The sequence below is a fragment of the Littorina saxatilis genome, linkage group LG5, assembly GCF_037325665.1.
Source record: "Littorina saxatilis isolate snail1 linkage group LG5, US_GU_Lsax_2.0, whole genome shotgun sequence".
Taxonomy (NCBI): domain Eukaryota; kingdom Metazoa; phylum Mollusca; class Gastropoda; order Littorinimorpha; family Littorinidae; genus Littorina; species Littorina saxatilis.
Genome location: NC_090249.1, coordinates 10,350,622 through 10,368,121, shown reverse-complemented (window position 1 = coordinate 10,368,121; position 17,500 = coordinate 10,350,622). Strand labels below are relative to the sequence as shown.

General features: G+C 42.0%; 1 protein-coding gene across 2 annotated transcripts in view; it reads right to left on the bottom strand.

The window, feature by feature from the left end:
* Window positions 1–17,500, bottom strand: part of LOC138966284 (acid-sensing ion channel 1-like) — a 42,387-nt gene that overhangs the window by 62 nt on the left and 24,825 nt on the right. For both annotated transcript variants that reach the window (XM_070338443.1, XM_070338444.1), the window contains exons 6-15: window positions 15,092–15,172; window positions 13,112–13,203; window positions 11,320–11,483; window positions 7,987–8,076; window positions 7,384–7,507; window positions 6,508–6,583; window positions 6,251–6,308; window positions 4,090–4,175; window positions 2,201–2,276; window positions 1–602 (exon numbers count right to left, since the gene is read on the bottom strand). The exon at window positions 1–602 is cut by the window's left edge and continues 62 nt beyond it. In XM_070338443.1, the coding sequence (XP_070194544.1) occupies window positions 450–602; window positions 2,201–2,276; window positions 4,090–4,175; window positions 6,251–6,308; window positions 6,508–6,583; window positions 7,384–7,507; window positions 7,987–8,076; window positions 11,320–11,483; window positions 13,112–13,203; window positions 15,092–15,172 (1,000 nt within the window). In that variant the 3' untranslated portion in view covers window positions 1–449. The remainder of the gene's footprint in view (window positions 603–2,200; window positions 2,277–4,089; window positions 4,176–6,250; window positions 6,309–6,507; window positions 6,584–7,383; window positions 7,508–7,986; window positions 8,077–11,319; window positions 11,484–13,111; window positions 13,204–15,091; window positions 15,173–17,500) is intronic.

The following is a 17,500-nucleotide window of genomic DNA, read 5'->3' as shown; positions in this document are numbered from 1 at the left end:
TTATTTATTGCTGTGTCGTCAGGGTGACGCGTGGTAGGTCCCTACTGTTAACAAGATTTCTTTCCACTCTGACTCTAACTGGTGTGCAGATTATTAGCAACGTCATTTTAATGATGCGATGGCCAACGGTCTTTGTTGAAGACGAGGCTGCTCGTGTACATCAGCGACGTGATGCGAGTGCTTCTTATCTGTCGTCAATTCAACAAGTGACGCACTACATTTTGTGTCATCCAACAACCATGGTGTTGTTTCCCCCTCTTCCATAATGACGGCATCAGCGATGTAATGTAATGCCATTGTGATGTGTTTTGTTCCTTGTCCCCTGTAACGTTACCACCGTGAAAATGTTACGAGACTTCAAACCAAAAAATAATCAGATGTTTTTGCGTGACGTCATGCCTGTATCTGTCTCTAACGCGTCGCGATGACGTCATCACGCCAGAACGTCATCATGATGACTTTGGAACTCTTTCTCGCCAGCGGCAGCAGAGGAGGTATCGGAAGAGTTCCACAAAGAGCTGAAAGACCTCAGCCACGCTGAGAATGGAGAGACCGATCCACAGGCCCATGGTCCCGCCAAGGTCAGAGATGAACTGCACATCCTGACGACATACAATGCACACGTTTTGTTGTCATCAAATTCTACTTAAACTTAAAGGTACACTTCTTCCCGTGAAAACAATACTAGTTTGGTTCACCACCTCAGAGTCTCTGGCCAGGCTTTTACATGGGATAAGACCATCCCTCCACTTGGTCATATACCAACATTAACACCCTGACTGATCATTGCTGTGGTGAGGTGAACATTTTTGAGAGTATATTTCTTAAAAAGCTACTAATGGTTTTTTTGATGATGATAAGAAAAAATGACACTGTGCACAAAGAGCACACAGGCTGTTCGTTTATGGTACGTGACCAAGTGGAGGGATGGTCTTATAGGCCCATGCTAAAGCCTGGCATGATCTGAGATGGTGGGCCAAACGGTTTTCACAGGAAGGAGTGTGCCTTTCAAAATGACGTGGCACAGGTTTCTGCCAAGGTGGGAGGTTGCGCAGACTGATAACAGATAGAAACCCGTACACCTCAAGCAAGCAAGCAAACAGATCATACATTCTTATAAAAATGACTTGCCCAAAACTCTCATGGAGATCAACCATATATGAGCCCCCCCCCCCCCCCCCCCATCACCCGCATCACCACCACGCACACTTTTTGTTCTGACTTCTGAAAAGTTGCTCACACTAGCCGCCATCATTGTTCGACCCTTAAAGTGTTCTCTACCCCCCCCATCACAGAATGTCATTTTTGATAAAACTAGGTTTTTTTGTGTTGCTTTTTACATTTAATAAATGTTTTAACATAGAGGGGGAATCGAGACGAGGGTCGTGGTGTATGTGTGTGTGTGTGTGTGTGTGTGTGTGTGTGTGTGTGTGTGTGTGTGCATGTGTGTGTGTGTAGAGCTAGAGCGATTCAGAGTAAACTACTGGACCGATCTTTATTAAATGTTACATGAGAGTTCCTGGGTATGATATCCCCAGACGTTTTTCTCATTTTTTTGATAACTGTCTTTTATGACGTCATATCCGGCTTTTTGTAAAAGTTGAGGCGGAACTGTCACACCCTCAATTTTCAATCAAATTGATTGAAATTTTGGCAAAGCAATCTTCGACAAAGGCCGGACTTCGCTATTGCATTTTAGCATGGAGGCTTAAAAATTAATTAATGACTTTGGTCATTATAAATATTAAAATTATTTTTTTATAAAACGATCCAAAATTACTTTTATTTTATTCTTCATCATGTTCTGATTCCAAAAACATATAAATATGTTATATTCAAATTAAAAACAAGCTCTGAAAATTAAAAATATAAAAATTATGATCAAAATTAAATTTCCAAAATCGTTTTAAAAACTATTTCATCTTATTCCTTGTCGGTTCCTGATTCCAAAAACATATAGATATGATATGTTTGGATTAAAAACACGCTCAGAAAGTTAAAACGAAGAGAGGTACAGTAAAGCGTGCTATGAAGCACAGCGCAACCGCTACCGCGCCAAACAGGCTCATCACTTTCACTGCCTTTTGCACTAGCGGCGGACTACGTTCAGTTTCATTCTGTGAGTTCCACAGCTTGACTAGATGTAGTAATTTCGCCTTACGCGGCTTGTTTTAATTTTTGACAGAAAATTGTATCGAACCTCGTAGTCTGGTGATTCTGTAATGTTTTCGTAATTCAAGTCTTCGTAGAAAATGTTCAGCTTCACGAACTCATTTCTGAAACAAAGAAAGATGCATTAGATTCTCAAACAAAGAAAGATGCATTAGATTCTCTCTCTCTCTCTCTCTCTCTCTCTCTCTCTCTCTCTCTCTCTCTCTCTCTCTCTCTCTCGCTCTCTCGCTCTCTCTATATCAAGATATTTTAATTCAACCGTATCCAGCAAAAGACCTGTGTTATACGGGGTTCCCCAGGGCTCTGTCCTTGGACCACTACTCTTTTCCCTGTATATTAATGATCTTCCTCTTAGTATTAATGATGACTGCGAACTCTTTGCTGACGATACGACCCTCCACACTACTGATAAAAAATTAGACAAAGTTTATTCATCGTTGCAGAACAGTGTAGATGATCTCATTCATTGGACGGAGTATAACCACATGAGTCTTCACCCTAAAAAGACCAAATACATGTTAATAACAACAAGACAAAAGAGACAAAACATACGAAACAATCCTCATTCCATATTAATTGGTAACGACGCAATAGAGGAGGTAGGAGATCATAAAGTTTTGGGAGTAAATATCGATAATAATTTGTCTTGGGCCCATCATGTTCGGTCGGTATGTAAAACAATGTCCAGAAAAATATATCAGTTGAATAGAATTAAACACTTTCTAGATCAGCACTCAAGGTTATTATACTTTAACGCATATATACAAACCATCACAGATTATTGTTCAACCATCTGGGACTCTGCCAGTGCTAATATTTTAAAACCATTGTATAGTTTACATAGGCGAGCGCTGAAACTAATTTTACTGAAACAATCCAGTCTTGTATTTGATGATTATAAGAAACTTAAGATTCTCCCACTAAAACAAAGATTTAAATTAAATGAAGGCGTGCTCCTTCACAAAATACTTTCCGGCCGTGCACCACGAACTTTCGTTGCAAACTTTAAAGTCAAACCAAACCGAAAGTTTAACGTCCCAATTCCAAGGATAGATCTCTTCAAATCAAGCTTAGCCTATTCTGGTAGCGTCCTGTGGAATTCTCTCCCGGAATTTGTGAGAGTCCCAATGAGTCTCAATACTTTCAAAAAACACCTTTCACTGTATTTAATGTTAAATTACGAAAAATCACAGTGATGGAAGACTTCTTTTGGTTATATTTTCATTTGTCCAAAGCATCAGTGTTCATTATATCCACACAAAAACACTCAAATTAATAACACATTTACTCATGCATGTGTATTCAGCATTGTTTTCACTACGTTACATATACGACGCTTTATATTTGTGTATAATATGTAATGTGTAAATATTCATATGTTGTTGTTTTTCTCTACCTTTTTTTCTACGTTAATATCCGTGTAAATATGTGATTAGATTAGTCCCCTCTCTGGGCGAGGGCTGGTTGAAAAAAAGCTCGTTGTATTGCTTATGCCACAACCCTCGAAAAATAAAATTTGATTTGATTTGATCTCTCTCACTGAGCGCGAACACGTGCGTGTGTACATGTGTAAGTGTGTGCGCGCGCGCGCGTGTGTGTGTGTGTGTGTGTGTGTGTGTGTGTGTGTGTGTGTGTGTGTGTGTGTGTTGATCCTGGAGTTTGAATGTGTGTGTGTGTGTGTGTGTGTGTGTGTATGTGTGTGTGCGTGTGTTGTGTGTGTTTGTGTGTGCATGTGAGTGAGTGTGTGTGTGTGTGTGTGTGTGTGTGTGTGTGTGTGTGTGTGTGTGTGTGTGTGTGTGTGTAAGTGTGTGTGTGCGTGCGTGCGTGCGTCCGTCCGTCCGTACGTCTGTCTGTCTGTCTGTCCGTCTGTCTGTGTTCTAACATAAAATAAGAAACGCTAATTCTAGGTACACTTACGTCAGATCGTCATTATCTTTGTTAGTGAGGCTGGCACACTTGGCGCCCGTCTCGCGTTTGCACACTGTTTTCACCAGCACTCCTTTCTGCAACGATCGTCACATCATTAAAGGCACACTTCTTCTCGTGTCAACAGCTCGACTCACCGTCTCAGATCTGGCCAGGCTTGTGAATGTAAATAAGACCATCCCTTCCCTTGGACACATACCAAAAATCAAAAACACCCTGACTTCTTCCTTTGGTATAGACTTGGAATTCTTGTAATAATTACTTTCTTTTTGAGAAAGTACTAAATTAATTAATTTTTTAAAAAAACAATCTGCACAGAGAACACCCAGGCCGTGGAGTGTTGGTGTGTGTCCAAGTTAAGGTCATATCACATGTCAATGCATCGTCACATCTCAAATGGAGAGTGTGCCTTTAACTAAACTTATAGCACACACAATTATATATACTTGCGATAGTTTTCATACTGTATCATAACCCCAACTAAAACATTAGTTCCCGTGTCATTCAAACTGTTGATGCAGTTAAAGGCACTCAACTTGGCTTTCTAGCACACTTTTTGAATTAAATATTTCTTTTACAGGGGTTACGTGGCCGCCAAACAAGGGTATCCCCAAAATCGACCTGACAATATCGTAAGGTACCAATTAAAAAGCCAAGGAAAATTCAGAGAGTCACAACTTTCATACGAGGAGAAATTCAAATCAAATATCTACCAAGGACAGGTTCTTTATTTTCACTTGCGTATTTCCTGTGTTGTACCATTCCTACTGGTGTAGGTGTCGATCGCATACGCGGTCGAAAATGTGAGTTTTTTGCGTCAAATTTGATAGGCACCGTGACAAAAAGCACGGCATTTCAGCAATGACCCGGCGGATTGCGTTGAAACTGTCCGGATGTTATGCCCAGCTACATACGACACGTACTTCAGGTAAAGTCGGATCGTTTCAAGTATTTGTTCAGGCGTTATCAAATCTTCCGGGAAAAAAGTTTTGAAACCCAACATAGGTTTGTGGACTTTGTGATTGATACATGTACTGCTAAAGTTTCATTTGAGTATACACATTGGTGTACATTTGCTAATCCTGCAAACACAATTGACATTTTGGGGATGATTGCTGTGCTGCAGTGGTGCCCAGTCATGCGTGACTTCAGCGTGTTTTGAGAGAAACTCTGTGATAATCGTAGTTTATGGAAGACAGCATGAACGCTTCATTCTGTTATCACGTGTCGACATGACTGACGAATTTACCTCAGTGTTCATACTCAAAAAAACTGTTGGCAGTACTTTCAACAGTCAATCGTCTGTATGCATGCGAAGTCGATCATGAATGTTTTGGAAATAAATCTGCACAAAGAATGCAGCAACTGCGTGTTATGCCTCTTGCGTCATGAGTGTTCGTAACACTGAGTATTACTTCTTTGTAAAAAAACCTTAAAGGCACAGTTAGCCTCCCATAAACCATCACAGATACTGTCAGGCTTTTACACACGGTACACACACCCTTTTATTTAAACACTCACCGCTTGAGAACATCATAGGTGCCCTCCGTAAAGAGCGAGCAATTTTCAAAGAATTTATTTTTGCGTGGTTTATCTTACCCCTGAGCCATCGTGAACCCGTGTGATCCAGTTTCCCTTTTTTCACAATTTAGTCGTCAGTTTGTGATTTCAATGCGACTCGCTGTAAGCTTATCTGCAATAGCACGTTATTGTGTACCTCTGAATCTAAAACGCAACAAACGGCTGCAAGTCACACGAACTAGAGCGGTGGCGTTGACCGTTCAGAGGAACTGGCGCTATGCAGAACCGTCGTCTGCTACGAGAAAGACGTTTTGTGTGAAACGTTTCCGGGCTTTTCTTTTTTCAAACATTCAAAACATCGAATTGTAATTAATAATCTTGTCTTGATGAAAAAAGAATTCTTTGATGATTTAAGAATGTTTGTGTAACAAGCTGTCAATTTATTATTTAGATTTTAAAAGTTAGGTCTAGCATCAAAACGAGGCGCCGTTCGGATAGTCCACGAAAATAAATTCTTTGAAAGTGTCTCACTCTCTACAGAAAGCAGCCCGTTCGGTGAGAGTTCAAATGGAAGCATGGTTTACGGGAGGCTTACTGTGCCTTTAACCTCTCCAATATCTGTAATACTTACAGCAAAGGTTTTGTGCGGCCACGGCCTTGAGGACATCGTCTTCTCGTATTTGTATTCTCTGGGAAATCATCAACACATTGTTACAACCCGCATGGACTGGAGAGCACACACACACACACACACACACACACACACTGACACACACACACTGACACTCACACACACACATACACACACATGCACACACACACACACGCACGCACGCACACAAGCAAACACGTGCGCGCGCGCATAGGCCTACACAACTCTACACTCACAGGCAAGGGCTCTCACAGCTGCATTCGACTCTTCCCTGCGCGTAGTCCCACTGTGTTTGTGACAAGCACTGGATATCTGCAACAAACACCACTGCTATCAGTCCTATATTCACCACTGTGTTTGTGACAAGCACTGGATATCTGCAACATACACCACTGTTCCGTCGCGATATAACCTTGAACGGCTGAACACGACGTTAAACACCAAATAAAGAAAGAAAGATACAGCACTGTTATCAGTCCTATATTCACCCCTGTGTTTGTAACAAGCACTGGATATCTGCAACATACACCACTGTTTTCAGTCCTATATTTACCACTGTGTGTGTGACAGGCACTGGATATCTGCAACATACACCACTGTTATCACTCCTATATTCACCCTTGCAGCATTTGGGAGGGAGTGGGTTGGAGTATTCCTTTCAGAAATATAGGTTGTAAAAAGAAAAAAGAAAAGACAAAAAAAAATTCAAATTGCTCATATCCGGCCGTCCACGCGGTCTCCTTTGCAACCCGTGTCAGTATTGGCACATTCTTTGGACAAACGTTTGTGCTCCATAAATTGCAAATGTGCTGCAGCTCCCACAAAAATACCCCCCCCCCCCCCCAAAAAAAAAAAAGGGGAACAAAGTGGAGCATATCTACAGCTTATCAGTTTATGGAGCACCAACGTTTGCCTAAATAGTGTGGCAATACTAAACTCTTCTTCTTCTTCATTCATGGGCTCAATATCCCAAGTACACTCGGTGGGTGGTTTTTTTGCACGAGAGGGTTTTTACATGTATGACGGTGTTTACCCCGCCATTTAGGCAGTCATACGCCGCTTTCGGGGGAAAAGTAAACTCGCTGACAAAGGATAGTTATCCTGTCCCGCACCTGACTGACTTCTGCATGGTTTAATGTCGTTGGCCGCCATCAGTATGTTAAGGTCCTCCTCCACCTCGTCACGACAGTTACACCTCGTGTGGATCGCCTCCTGCTCACACAGCTTTTGGCAAGTCTGAAACATAGTGTGTAAATCATTCGTCACGACAATGTAATACACTGCCGTCATTCCGTACTTTCATCATTCCATCGTGAAGAAGGCAGTTTGTCGCTGTCCAAATATTGATGAAGACAGACCTAACCTGATTACTGCATGCTGTGTCCTCTTGTTGTTTCAGTGTAAACGACGTGTAATTATGTTGTTCTGAGTGACATTTGCACCAAGTTTCCTTCCCTTCAAATCCAGTGTTCATTCTACCCGTCATAAAAAAAAAACTCGTCAGATGCGCAGATCTTAATGATTAGGCCGTTTATTGTAAAACCAGTTATATTACTGGGAAGGACATTCCTTCTCCTTCTTGTGAGATACACCGTTATCAACAAACAGATTGATTTGACATGTTTGGCCAGAGAGGAAAAGAGAGGGAGGGACAGGGAAAAGGACAGAGAGAGATAAAGGGAGAGACATCTAGAGATAGGGACGTGCAGGTTTACCTGTCTGGTGTAATGGACTTTGTATTTGTTGAAGAATTCGCTGTTGTTGGCGCATTTCGAGTATGGTTTCCCATATCGCTCAATTTGCATCTGAAAATTAAGTCGTGTGAAGCAATATAAAAAAAAGTCAATATGTCGGCCTAGTATTAAAAGACAGACAATTAAAAACAAGGATCAGTCATCACCGAGACTACTGTGAGGCTTGGCTAACCGAAACCCGAAGACCGAGGCGGGTCGCGGTGGTCTCGGCAAAGCCGGCATCTGAAATAGGACTTAATTACGATGCAAAAATTGATTTTCTGTCATTTTGAGCACATATCTAAAGGCAATATGACATATCTACATATTTTTGAATTCAGGAAATGGTAAAGAACGCAATGCACTCACTTTTGACACTGTTTTTTTAAATTTTATTTAATAGGGAATTCGTTCGTTTTTTGGGTGGAATTTCAATGTACAAAAATGTCAACCAATTTGATTGACAAATTAGGTCACAACAGTGCCGCCTCAACTTTGCCCCCCCCCCCCCCCCCCACACACACACACACACACACACACACAGATATGACGTCTTCAAAGAAATGTGTCAAATAAATGAAGAAGAAAAAACCCGTTCGGGATATTGTGTGGAAAAATACGAATGTCAAGTTTTTTAAACATCTGCCGGCTAATTTTCCTGGAATTGCTCTAAACACACACACACACACACACACACACACACACACACACACATGTTCTAACGCGTTTTGTCAAAATGTAAAAACTTTTTACAAAACGCAGGGGGCTCAAACACGCGTTTTGTCAAAATGTAATAACCCTAGAATTCTGGGCTATCATCCAGTTTCAGTTTTACAGCAAGCTGTTATACAGGGAATTGATTAATTAAAAAAAATCGTATTGTTGCACCACCTTGTTTCTGGACCACCAATTTGAATGCTTCTGATTGGGTGAATCTTTTTACACCTTTCAGACAGCAGGGCACACATTTTCACAAGGGAACATTTCACTACATAAGATAGACGCCTAGCGACTGAACGATGAAAACATGACTATTACTACTAACTGATAAAACATTGTTCCTACAATCGCTTTCATTGGATAAGGCCTGTTACTACTAATCCGATGAAAAACAGCAGTATTTCATTAGTTAGTACAGTAGTAATAGTCATGTTTTCATCAGTTGGTAGTATTGGCCATGTTTTCTTCACATGTACACATCACCTCCATTCTTCCTCATCACAAATCATTCAGACAATTATTTCGGCCACACTCGCGAATTACACAAAAACCAAAATCCCTCTGTATTCTTATGTAGCAGTTTTTTTTTCATTCCTGAGTGTATGCTTCAATTAAAAAAACAAATCTTATCATGCCTTAAGCGCATTACCAGCCACACACTATTTTTTTTCTCAAGCAACCGATTGGTCAATTAATCGATAAGTCAATCAAGTCAAGTCAAATCCATGTCAAGTCGAAATGTTTATTTCAGAGACCCCATCAAAGCTAGTTTTCGAAGTTGGCTTTCATATTATATCTTGATTTATATGCGATTCCATATTATTGTCAAAAGATTGTCATTTTTGCAATACTCTTTATAATAAAGGTTGGCTCAACGATTAGAAATCTTGGTGGTATCCATCCTATAACTGAGAGGGAGGGGTGACACTTTTGGTCAAGCGATTATGAATTCCCGGTTCTAAACTCATAGAAACACTAGCCACAGGATTCTTCTGGTTGCTGTTTGTAATTATGCGTGTTGATTATAATCCGCAAAGAAGCTATAGTGTTGATTTGAATCAGAGGTAAACTGTGGATTCGCATGGGTAGCATACGGGTAGACAGACGCGCAGACAGACAGACAGACAGACAGACACGCAATTTGGAAAGGTAAATCAGCGTGTTGATTGTGGTCACATAACAGAAGAAAAAGCTGTGGATTTGCATGTGTAGCATATGGAGTGGCGTCGCTTGTCTCCCCAGTGCCGAGCAAAAACTGCGCTCGTCACAGCGTTGAAATTACCCAAAAAAATTTCCGCTTAGACGTCCATTTAACAAAGCAAAATCAGGCTATCACACATACACGCACACTAAAAAAATACTCGTTCAGAAAATCTTTGTTTACATTTATATGACGTTAAAATTATCATATCACTGACTCCCGCTGGAAAACCCCTTTAAACGCAAAACAGCAGACTATAACACAAGCAAAATAATGCATCGTGCAGAAAATTTCATTTATTTCGGCGACGATTAATGGCAACTGACTTCCACTTGATTGTCGCTTTAACTGCAAAAAATAAGACTATCAAGCAAACCAGAACACAAAAACAAAATGGTCGTCATTCAGGATATTTACATTTTGAGTTAAATTGAACAAAATGACTTTTATCTGAATGTCCTTTTAACTGCGAGAATTCAGACTATTACAGAAGCAAAAAAAAAAAATTCTTCGTTCAGAAGATCGTTGTTTACAATTTATATAACCTTAAAATGGCCCCATTGACTTCCGCTTGGATGTCCTTTTAACTAACACCAAAATGAAACTATCCCACATACAAAGAAGCAGATGTTGTTTTTGATCAGAAGATCTTTGTTTACATTTTATATGACGTTGAAATTATCAAATTTGTTTCCGCTTTGATGTCCATTTAACTAAGCAAAATCAGGCTATCACACAAGGCAACACAAACACGCACACTAAAAAAAATATTCGTTCAGAAAATCTTTGTTTACATTTATATGACTTAAAATTATGTTCTCACTGACTCCCGCTGGAAACCCCTTTAAATGTGAAAAAGCAGACTATAAGATAAGCAAAACAATGCATCTTGCAGATTTTTTTTTTTTTTGGGGGGGGGGGGGGGGTGGCGACGATTCATGCCCACTGACAATGTAATGATCCTAAAGACTTTTGTTTGATTGTCCCTTTAATTGCAACAAATCAAACTATCAAGCAAACCAACACACAAAAACAAATATTGGTCTTCATTCAGGATATTTTAAATAATCGGGGTAAAAGGAAATAAATGACTTTTAATTGAACTGTGGATTTGCATGAGTAGCATACAAACAGACAGACACACAATTTGGAAATTATTTGATGGTGAAGATTCTAAGTTTTCTTGACTTCCAATTTCAAAGAAGATAAGGGGTCTTGTGGGCGCGCCACTCGTTTTGTCAAAACGTTTTTACAAAACGCGGGGCGCGCCCCGTGTTTTGTAACAAAGTGTGAAATGTTTTGACAAAACACGGGGCGCGCCCCGCGTTTTGTAAAATGTTTTACATTTTGACAAAACGCGTTACAACAACACATCAAGGACAACTCAGACTCACGAGTTTCAATGACAGCATGGTGTGTGTGCCAGAGGACACAGCTATCCCCTCGTCATAGGGGAAGGGCTTGGTGCCTGCCTGGTGGACCGTCACCTGCAGGCCGTCGTCCGGGGTCACTCCCCGAATGTACTCCTCCCTGTCCAGGTAAAAGATCAGCTCCATTCCTGCAAAACAAAGGGAAGTAAGCGCTCAAAATGCATACAACGTGTGTAATGGAGTGAGAGTGATAGCTTCAGACCTGCAAAACCACACTATCGTTACCTGGTATGGAAGGCGAAAAGGGTCAAATGATCGATCAAAAGGATCGATCAAAAGGATCGATCCTTTTTTTTTTTCTTTTTTTTTTCTACGCACATACCCTCCCAGAGGGAGGCTCATGGCGTTTACAATATGCCGTGTGAGATGGACATTTTTACACAATATATCACGCATTCACATCGGCCAGTAAATCTCAAGCGTGTTAGGCGAGTATATACTTTTCACGGCCTATTATTCCAAGTCACACGGGTATTTGGTGGACATTTTTTTTATATATGTCTATACAATTTTGCCAGGAAAGACCCTTTTGTCAATCGTGGGATCTTTAACGTGCACACCCCAATGTAGTGTACACGGGACCTCGGTTTTTCGTCTCATCCGAAAGACTAGCACTTGAACCCACCACCTAGGTTAGGAATGGGGGGAGAAAATAGCGGCCCGACCCAGGGTCGAACACGCAACCTCTCGATTCCGAGCGCAAGTGCGTTACCACTCGGCCACCCAGACACCTTTTGCGTTTGACCCTTTCCGCCCGACGCGCGGAAAGGGTCAAACGATCGAGCAAAAGGATCGATCAAAAGGATCGATCCTTTTACTGGATCCGGTGCCGACAAAAAGTGGAACCGGAATTTTACCGGCACACAGTCTTTTTTCCTCCAATGTTCTAAATCATACGTTGTTTACCAAGACTGCAGATCTGGGCTCAAACGCGTGACGTAAAAACTAGATTTGATGACGTTACCCGTACACGTTCCTGTATACGTGCTGAAAGTTACACATCTAGATCTGTTGAAGACGAACGCTTCGCACCAAACACTTTTCACACAGTAATTTTAACTACACACCCCTAAATGTACTCGCTAAAACAAGAAGAATGTTTTGTTTATTTCTCTTGATATTTCCAGCTCCTTCACGCCGCACCAGAACACGTAATCTACTAATTACTTTACTTTCTAGATTCGTTCTTTGTGCTAATCCGTTCCATAATTTTCCGAAACAGCGCGATGAAACTGCTCGTTCAAAAGATCCTTTTGCTCGATCATTTGACCCTTTCCGCGCGTCGGGCCGAAAGTGTCAAACGCGAAAGGATCGATCCTTTTGATCGATCATTTGACCCTTTCCGCGCGTCGGGCGGAAAGGGTCAAACGCGAAAAGGATCGATCCTTTTGATCGATCCTTTTGATCGATCATTTGACCCTTTTTGCCTTCCATAACCTGGAGGCATCTTACGAGAATCCACAGGGCTATTTTTTAGTGGGTCATGGGTTCACGAAGCCCCACCCACCCACCCTCTCCACCCTATAAGCCTGCAAGTGTACCTTTTTTTGCTCTCAAGGAGAGACCCACAATACCCTTTTGTAATGCTTAATTTTGACAGCATCCCGAAGGCTTTAGCCTATAGCCAGCACCAGTGCCCCTGCCTCATCTTGGAAGCCCCTCCCGTTCATACACTCGGTCTAGTCCTGATGAAAACCGCAGCGGTAGGTACAAGTTTTTCCACAGACACACACAAACAGAGCATCGTAAGCCTTACCGCCGCTGGGACCGCTCTGCCTGCTGACGAACTTATCGTACTGCAGCGTGTAGCAGTTGCCGTACGTCATGGACGTCTGCAGCGTGAAGTTGCTGCACACACCACGTGATGTCTTAAAGACAAACGACACTGACAACAAAAAAACAAGACGTCTCGTTTTGTGCCTCTCTTCTAAAGTGAGACCTCTAACGTCAAAAGCCAAACAAAGTTAGAAAACACGTCATAATACGAAAAAAGTCGTCACGTGAAAGTTCTGCCACTTCTTCAGCATGTAGGGGAAAGGCTCCTAAAATGGACCGGCTCCTAATATGGACCACCTCCTGTTCTGACAAACTAACGGCGCTAGAGCGCTCAAAACATTTTCATTCGCTGTATTCACCCTCTCTGGATCACATGCACATGTCAAAACAGTTGCAGAAACACAAACCTCAAAACCGTTAGACTGTTTCTCTTTTTTTCACTTTTGGCAGTGTTCACTCTAAATTAGCCGCTTAAAACGGACTCGTTTCTGTCCAAAGCCAAAGCTTTTATCACACACAAATTGCTATATATGACAGCTAAGACCGTATTTGTTACATTTTAGCAGTGTTGACCCCGAGTTTCTACTGCAAACAAAAAATAATAGCAAAATCTCAAAGTATGTGTGAGTCCCCTAATATGGACCACCTTCAACAAATCGAAGAAAATAAAAGCTAAAGGCAATTTTCATTAATTCATTAAGAAGCTTGTTGAAAATAACCTATAACTAGCCCTCGAGATTTCAAAAAAATATAACAAATAGTCTTCTTTTCGTGGAAGTTGATAATTTCACTTATTTTCACTCTGTTTTTGATAAGCTTTTTCAGTTTCCTGGTGTGCTTCAAATAATGCTCTCATCAACCCGAAACAGATAAATCTTAAGCATATTTGAATTAGTCTGACTTGCACACTAAGTTGTATCATGTTATTTTGAAGTATAGGGGTCTTTTTACAGTGATTCGTGAAGGCCGCTTCACTGGTCCATATTGGGCGCCCAGGCTCCTAATATGGACCATTTGTGATTTTTTCTGTATTTAATTTTTGCTGAATGTCTATCAAAGCTATTTCACTTTAATTAGGCCTAACGGTTAACCTAAGAGAGAAGGACTACCAAACACAAAATGAAACTTCTTCGCAAGAAAACAAGCTAGTTATCAGCATGAAACAAAAAGTGGTCCATATTAGGAGCCATTCCCCTACATTGGACACATACTAAAAATCTACACCCTGACTGGTTTCTGTACAAAGTGGGAATTGCAGTTATTTTTGTAAGAGACAACTGTGTCACAATCTGCAAAATCAATAGGAAGGTTTCCGCCAGTTATCTCTTTGAGGTTTTGAGTGCTTACAGAGTACCGTGCCCCTTGCGGGGGCATCAAACATCGAGGTCACAAGCAGGGTCAAGGGGAAGGTCGGCTGGGCGGACAGGAGACTACAATAGGAAGGTTTCCGCCAGTTATCTCTTTGAGGTTTTGGGTGCTTACAGAGTACCGTGCCCCTTGCGGGGGCATCAAACATCGAGGTCACAAGCAGGGTCAAGGGGAAGGTCGGCTGGGCGGACAGGAGACTACAATAGGAAGGTTTCTGCCAGTTATCTCTTTGAGGTTTTGGATGCTTACAGAGTACCGTGCCCTTTGTGGGGGCATCAAACATCGAGGTTACAAGCAGGGTCAATGGGAAGGTCGGCTGGGCGGACAGGAGACTACAATAGGAAGGTTTCCGCCAGTTATCTCTTTGAGGTTTTGAGTGCTTACAGAGTACCGTGCCCCTTGCGGGGGCATCAAACATCGAGGTCACAAGCAGGGTCAAGGGGAAGGTCGGCTGGGCGGACAGGAGACTATTCGGCCCGTATTCGAACCCGTGACCCGCGGATCACAAGTTCAGCGTCCTACCCATTGAGCTGCCGCACCCCCCCCCCCACCCCCAGGAACTCAGTAAGAGAAATATAAATGTACAACTCACTTGGGGTAGCAGGTCTTGCCACCGAAACTGCAACTAACGAGCATGTCCCTCATCTGGTGACCAGCCTGTATTCGCGTCACTCTGAAACACCGCACATGTCTCAATACAATATTCAAAGGACACAATGGACATTCAAAAAAGCCACACATCTCCTGTGAAACGAAACATTCGAGGTCAAAGGTGGGCTCTGGTTCCCCCTTCTCTCCCAGTTGTTCTCACCTTCCTATCCTATCCATTTGCCCACCTTGCTATTCATCTTCCTACCTTGCTATCCATTTTCCTACCTTGCTATCTATCTTTCTACCTTGCTGTCCATCTTCCTACCTTGCTATCCATTTTCCTACCTTGCTATCTATCTTTCTACCTTGCTGTCCATCTTCCTACCTTGCTATCCATTTTCCTACCTTGCTATCCCTCTTCCTACCTTGCTATCCATTTTCCTACCTTGCTATCCCTCTTCCTACCCTGCTATCCATTTTCCTACCTTGCTATCCATCTTCCTACCTTGCTATCCATTTTCCTACCTTGCTATCCATCTTCCTACCTTGCTATCCATTTTCCTACCTTGCTATCTATCTTTCTACCTTGCTATCCATCTTCCTACCTTGTTATCCATCTTCCTACCTTGCTATCCCTCTTTCTACCTTGCTATCCATTTTCCTACCTTGCTATCTATCTTCCTACCTTGCTATCCCTCTTCCTACCTTGCTATCCATCTTCCTACCTTGTCAGTTATCTATCTTCCTACCTTGCTATCCCTCTTTCTACCTTGCTATCCATCTTCCTACCTTGTCAGTTATCTATCTTCCTACTTTGCTATCCATCTTCCTACCTTGCTATCCATCTTCCTACCTTGCTATCCCTCTGCCTACCTTGCTATCAATCTTCCTACCTTGTCAGTTATCTATCTTCCTACCTTGCTATCAATCTTCCTACCTTGTCAGTTATCTATCTTCCTACTTTGCTATCCATCTTCCTACCTTGCTATCCCTCTTCCTATATTGCTGTCCCTCTTCCTACCTTGCTATCCCTCTTCCCACCTTGCTATTCATCTTCCTACCTTGCTATCTATCTTCCTACCGTACTATCTATCTTCCTACCTTGCTATCTATCTTCCTACCGTACTATCTATCTTTCTACCTTGCTATCTATCTTCCTACCTTGTTTTCTATCTTCCTACCTCGCTTTTCATGTTTCTACCTTGCTATCCCTCTTCCTACCTTGCTATCCATTTTCCTACCTTGCTATCCATTTTACTTCCTTACTATTCATTTTCCTACCTTGCTATCCATTTTTCTACCTTGCTATTCATCCTCATACCTTGCTATCCATTTTCCTACCTTGCTATCCATCTTCCTACCTTGCTATCCATTTTCCTACCTTACTATTCATTTTCCTACCTTGCTATCTATTTTCCTACCTTGCAATCCCTCTTCCTACCTTGCTATCCCTCTTCCTACCTCGCTATCCATCTTCCTACCTTGCTATCCATGTTCCTACATTGCTAACCTAATTCCTACCTTGCTATCCATTTTCCTACCTTGCTATCTATCTTTCTACCTTGCTATCCATTTTCCTACCTTGCTATCTATTTTCCTACCTTGCAATCCCTCTTCCTACCTTGCTATCCCTCTTCCTACCTCGCTATCCATCTTCCTACCTTGCTATCCATTTTCCTACCTTGCTATCTATCTTCCTACCTCGCTATCCATCTTCCTACCTTGCTATCCATGTTCCTACATTGCTATCTTGCTATCCATTTTCCTGCCTTACTATTCATCTTCCTACCTTTCTTTCCATCTTCCTAGCCTACCTTGCTATCTATTTTCTACCTTCGCATGTGTCAATAGAAGAACACAGAAATAACTGAAAAAATGAATACTCTTTCTTTTATTGGGTCAAACTTTCCCATGCGACATTATAGCTAGGCCAGTCACAAGCGAGGGGTGTGTTTGAAGCATGTAGAGCACATGTTGAAAGCTTGCCTCACTAAAACCAAGAGTATTCACTCTTTCGCAACCCATACAGACCCGACAGAAGTCTATTGAGCATAATTCCGAGAAATGTATGTATCTTCGCTCCTTCCCCCAGCAGCCAACAGCTCTCTAATCTGCCTCTCCGTCTGGGCGAAGGTAGACTCTAGGGCCTCTCTCTCTCCCAGCACTCCTCACATTTCCATCTACCCTCTTACCTTGGCGACCCTTTCTTCTTACCTTTACATCTATTTACCTATCCATCTTCGTGCCTTCTCTCCGCGGCGTAGAGCTTTCTAAACTGCCTCTCCGTCTAGGCGAAGGTAGAATCCGGGGCCTCTCTCCCAGCACTCCTCACAGTTCTACCTACATTGGCGACCCTATTTTCTTACCTTTCAATCTAACTACCTAGAAAACGTCCTACCTTCTCTCAGCG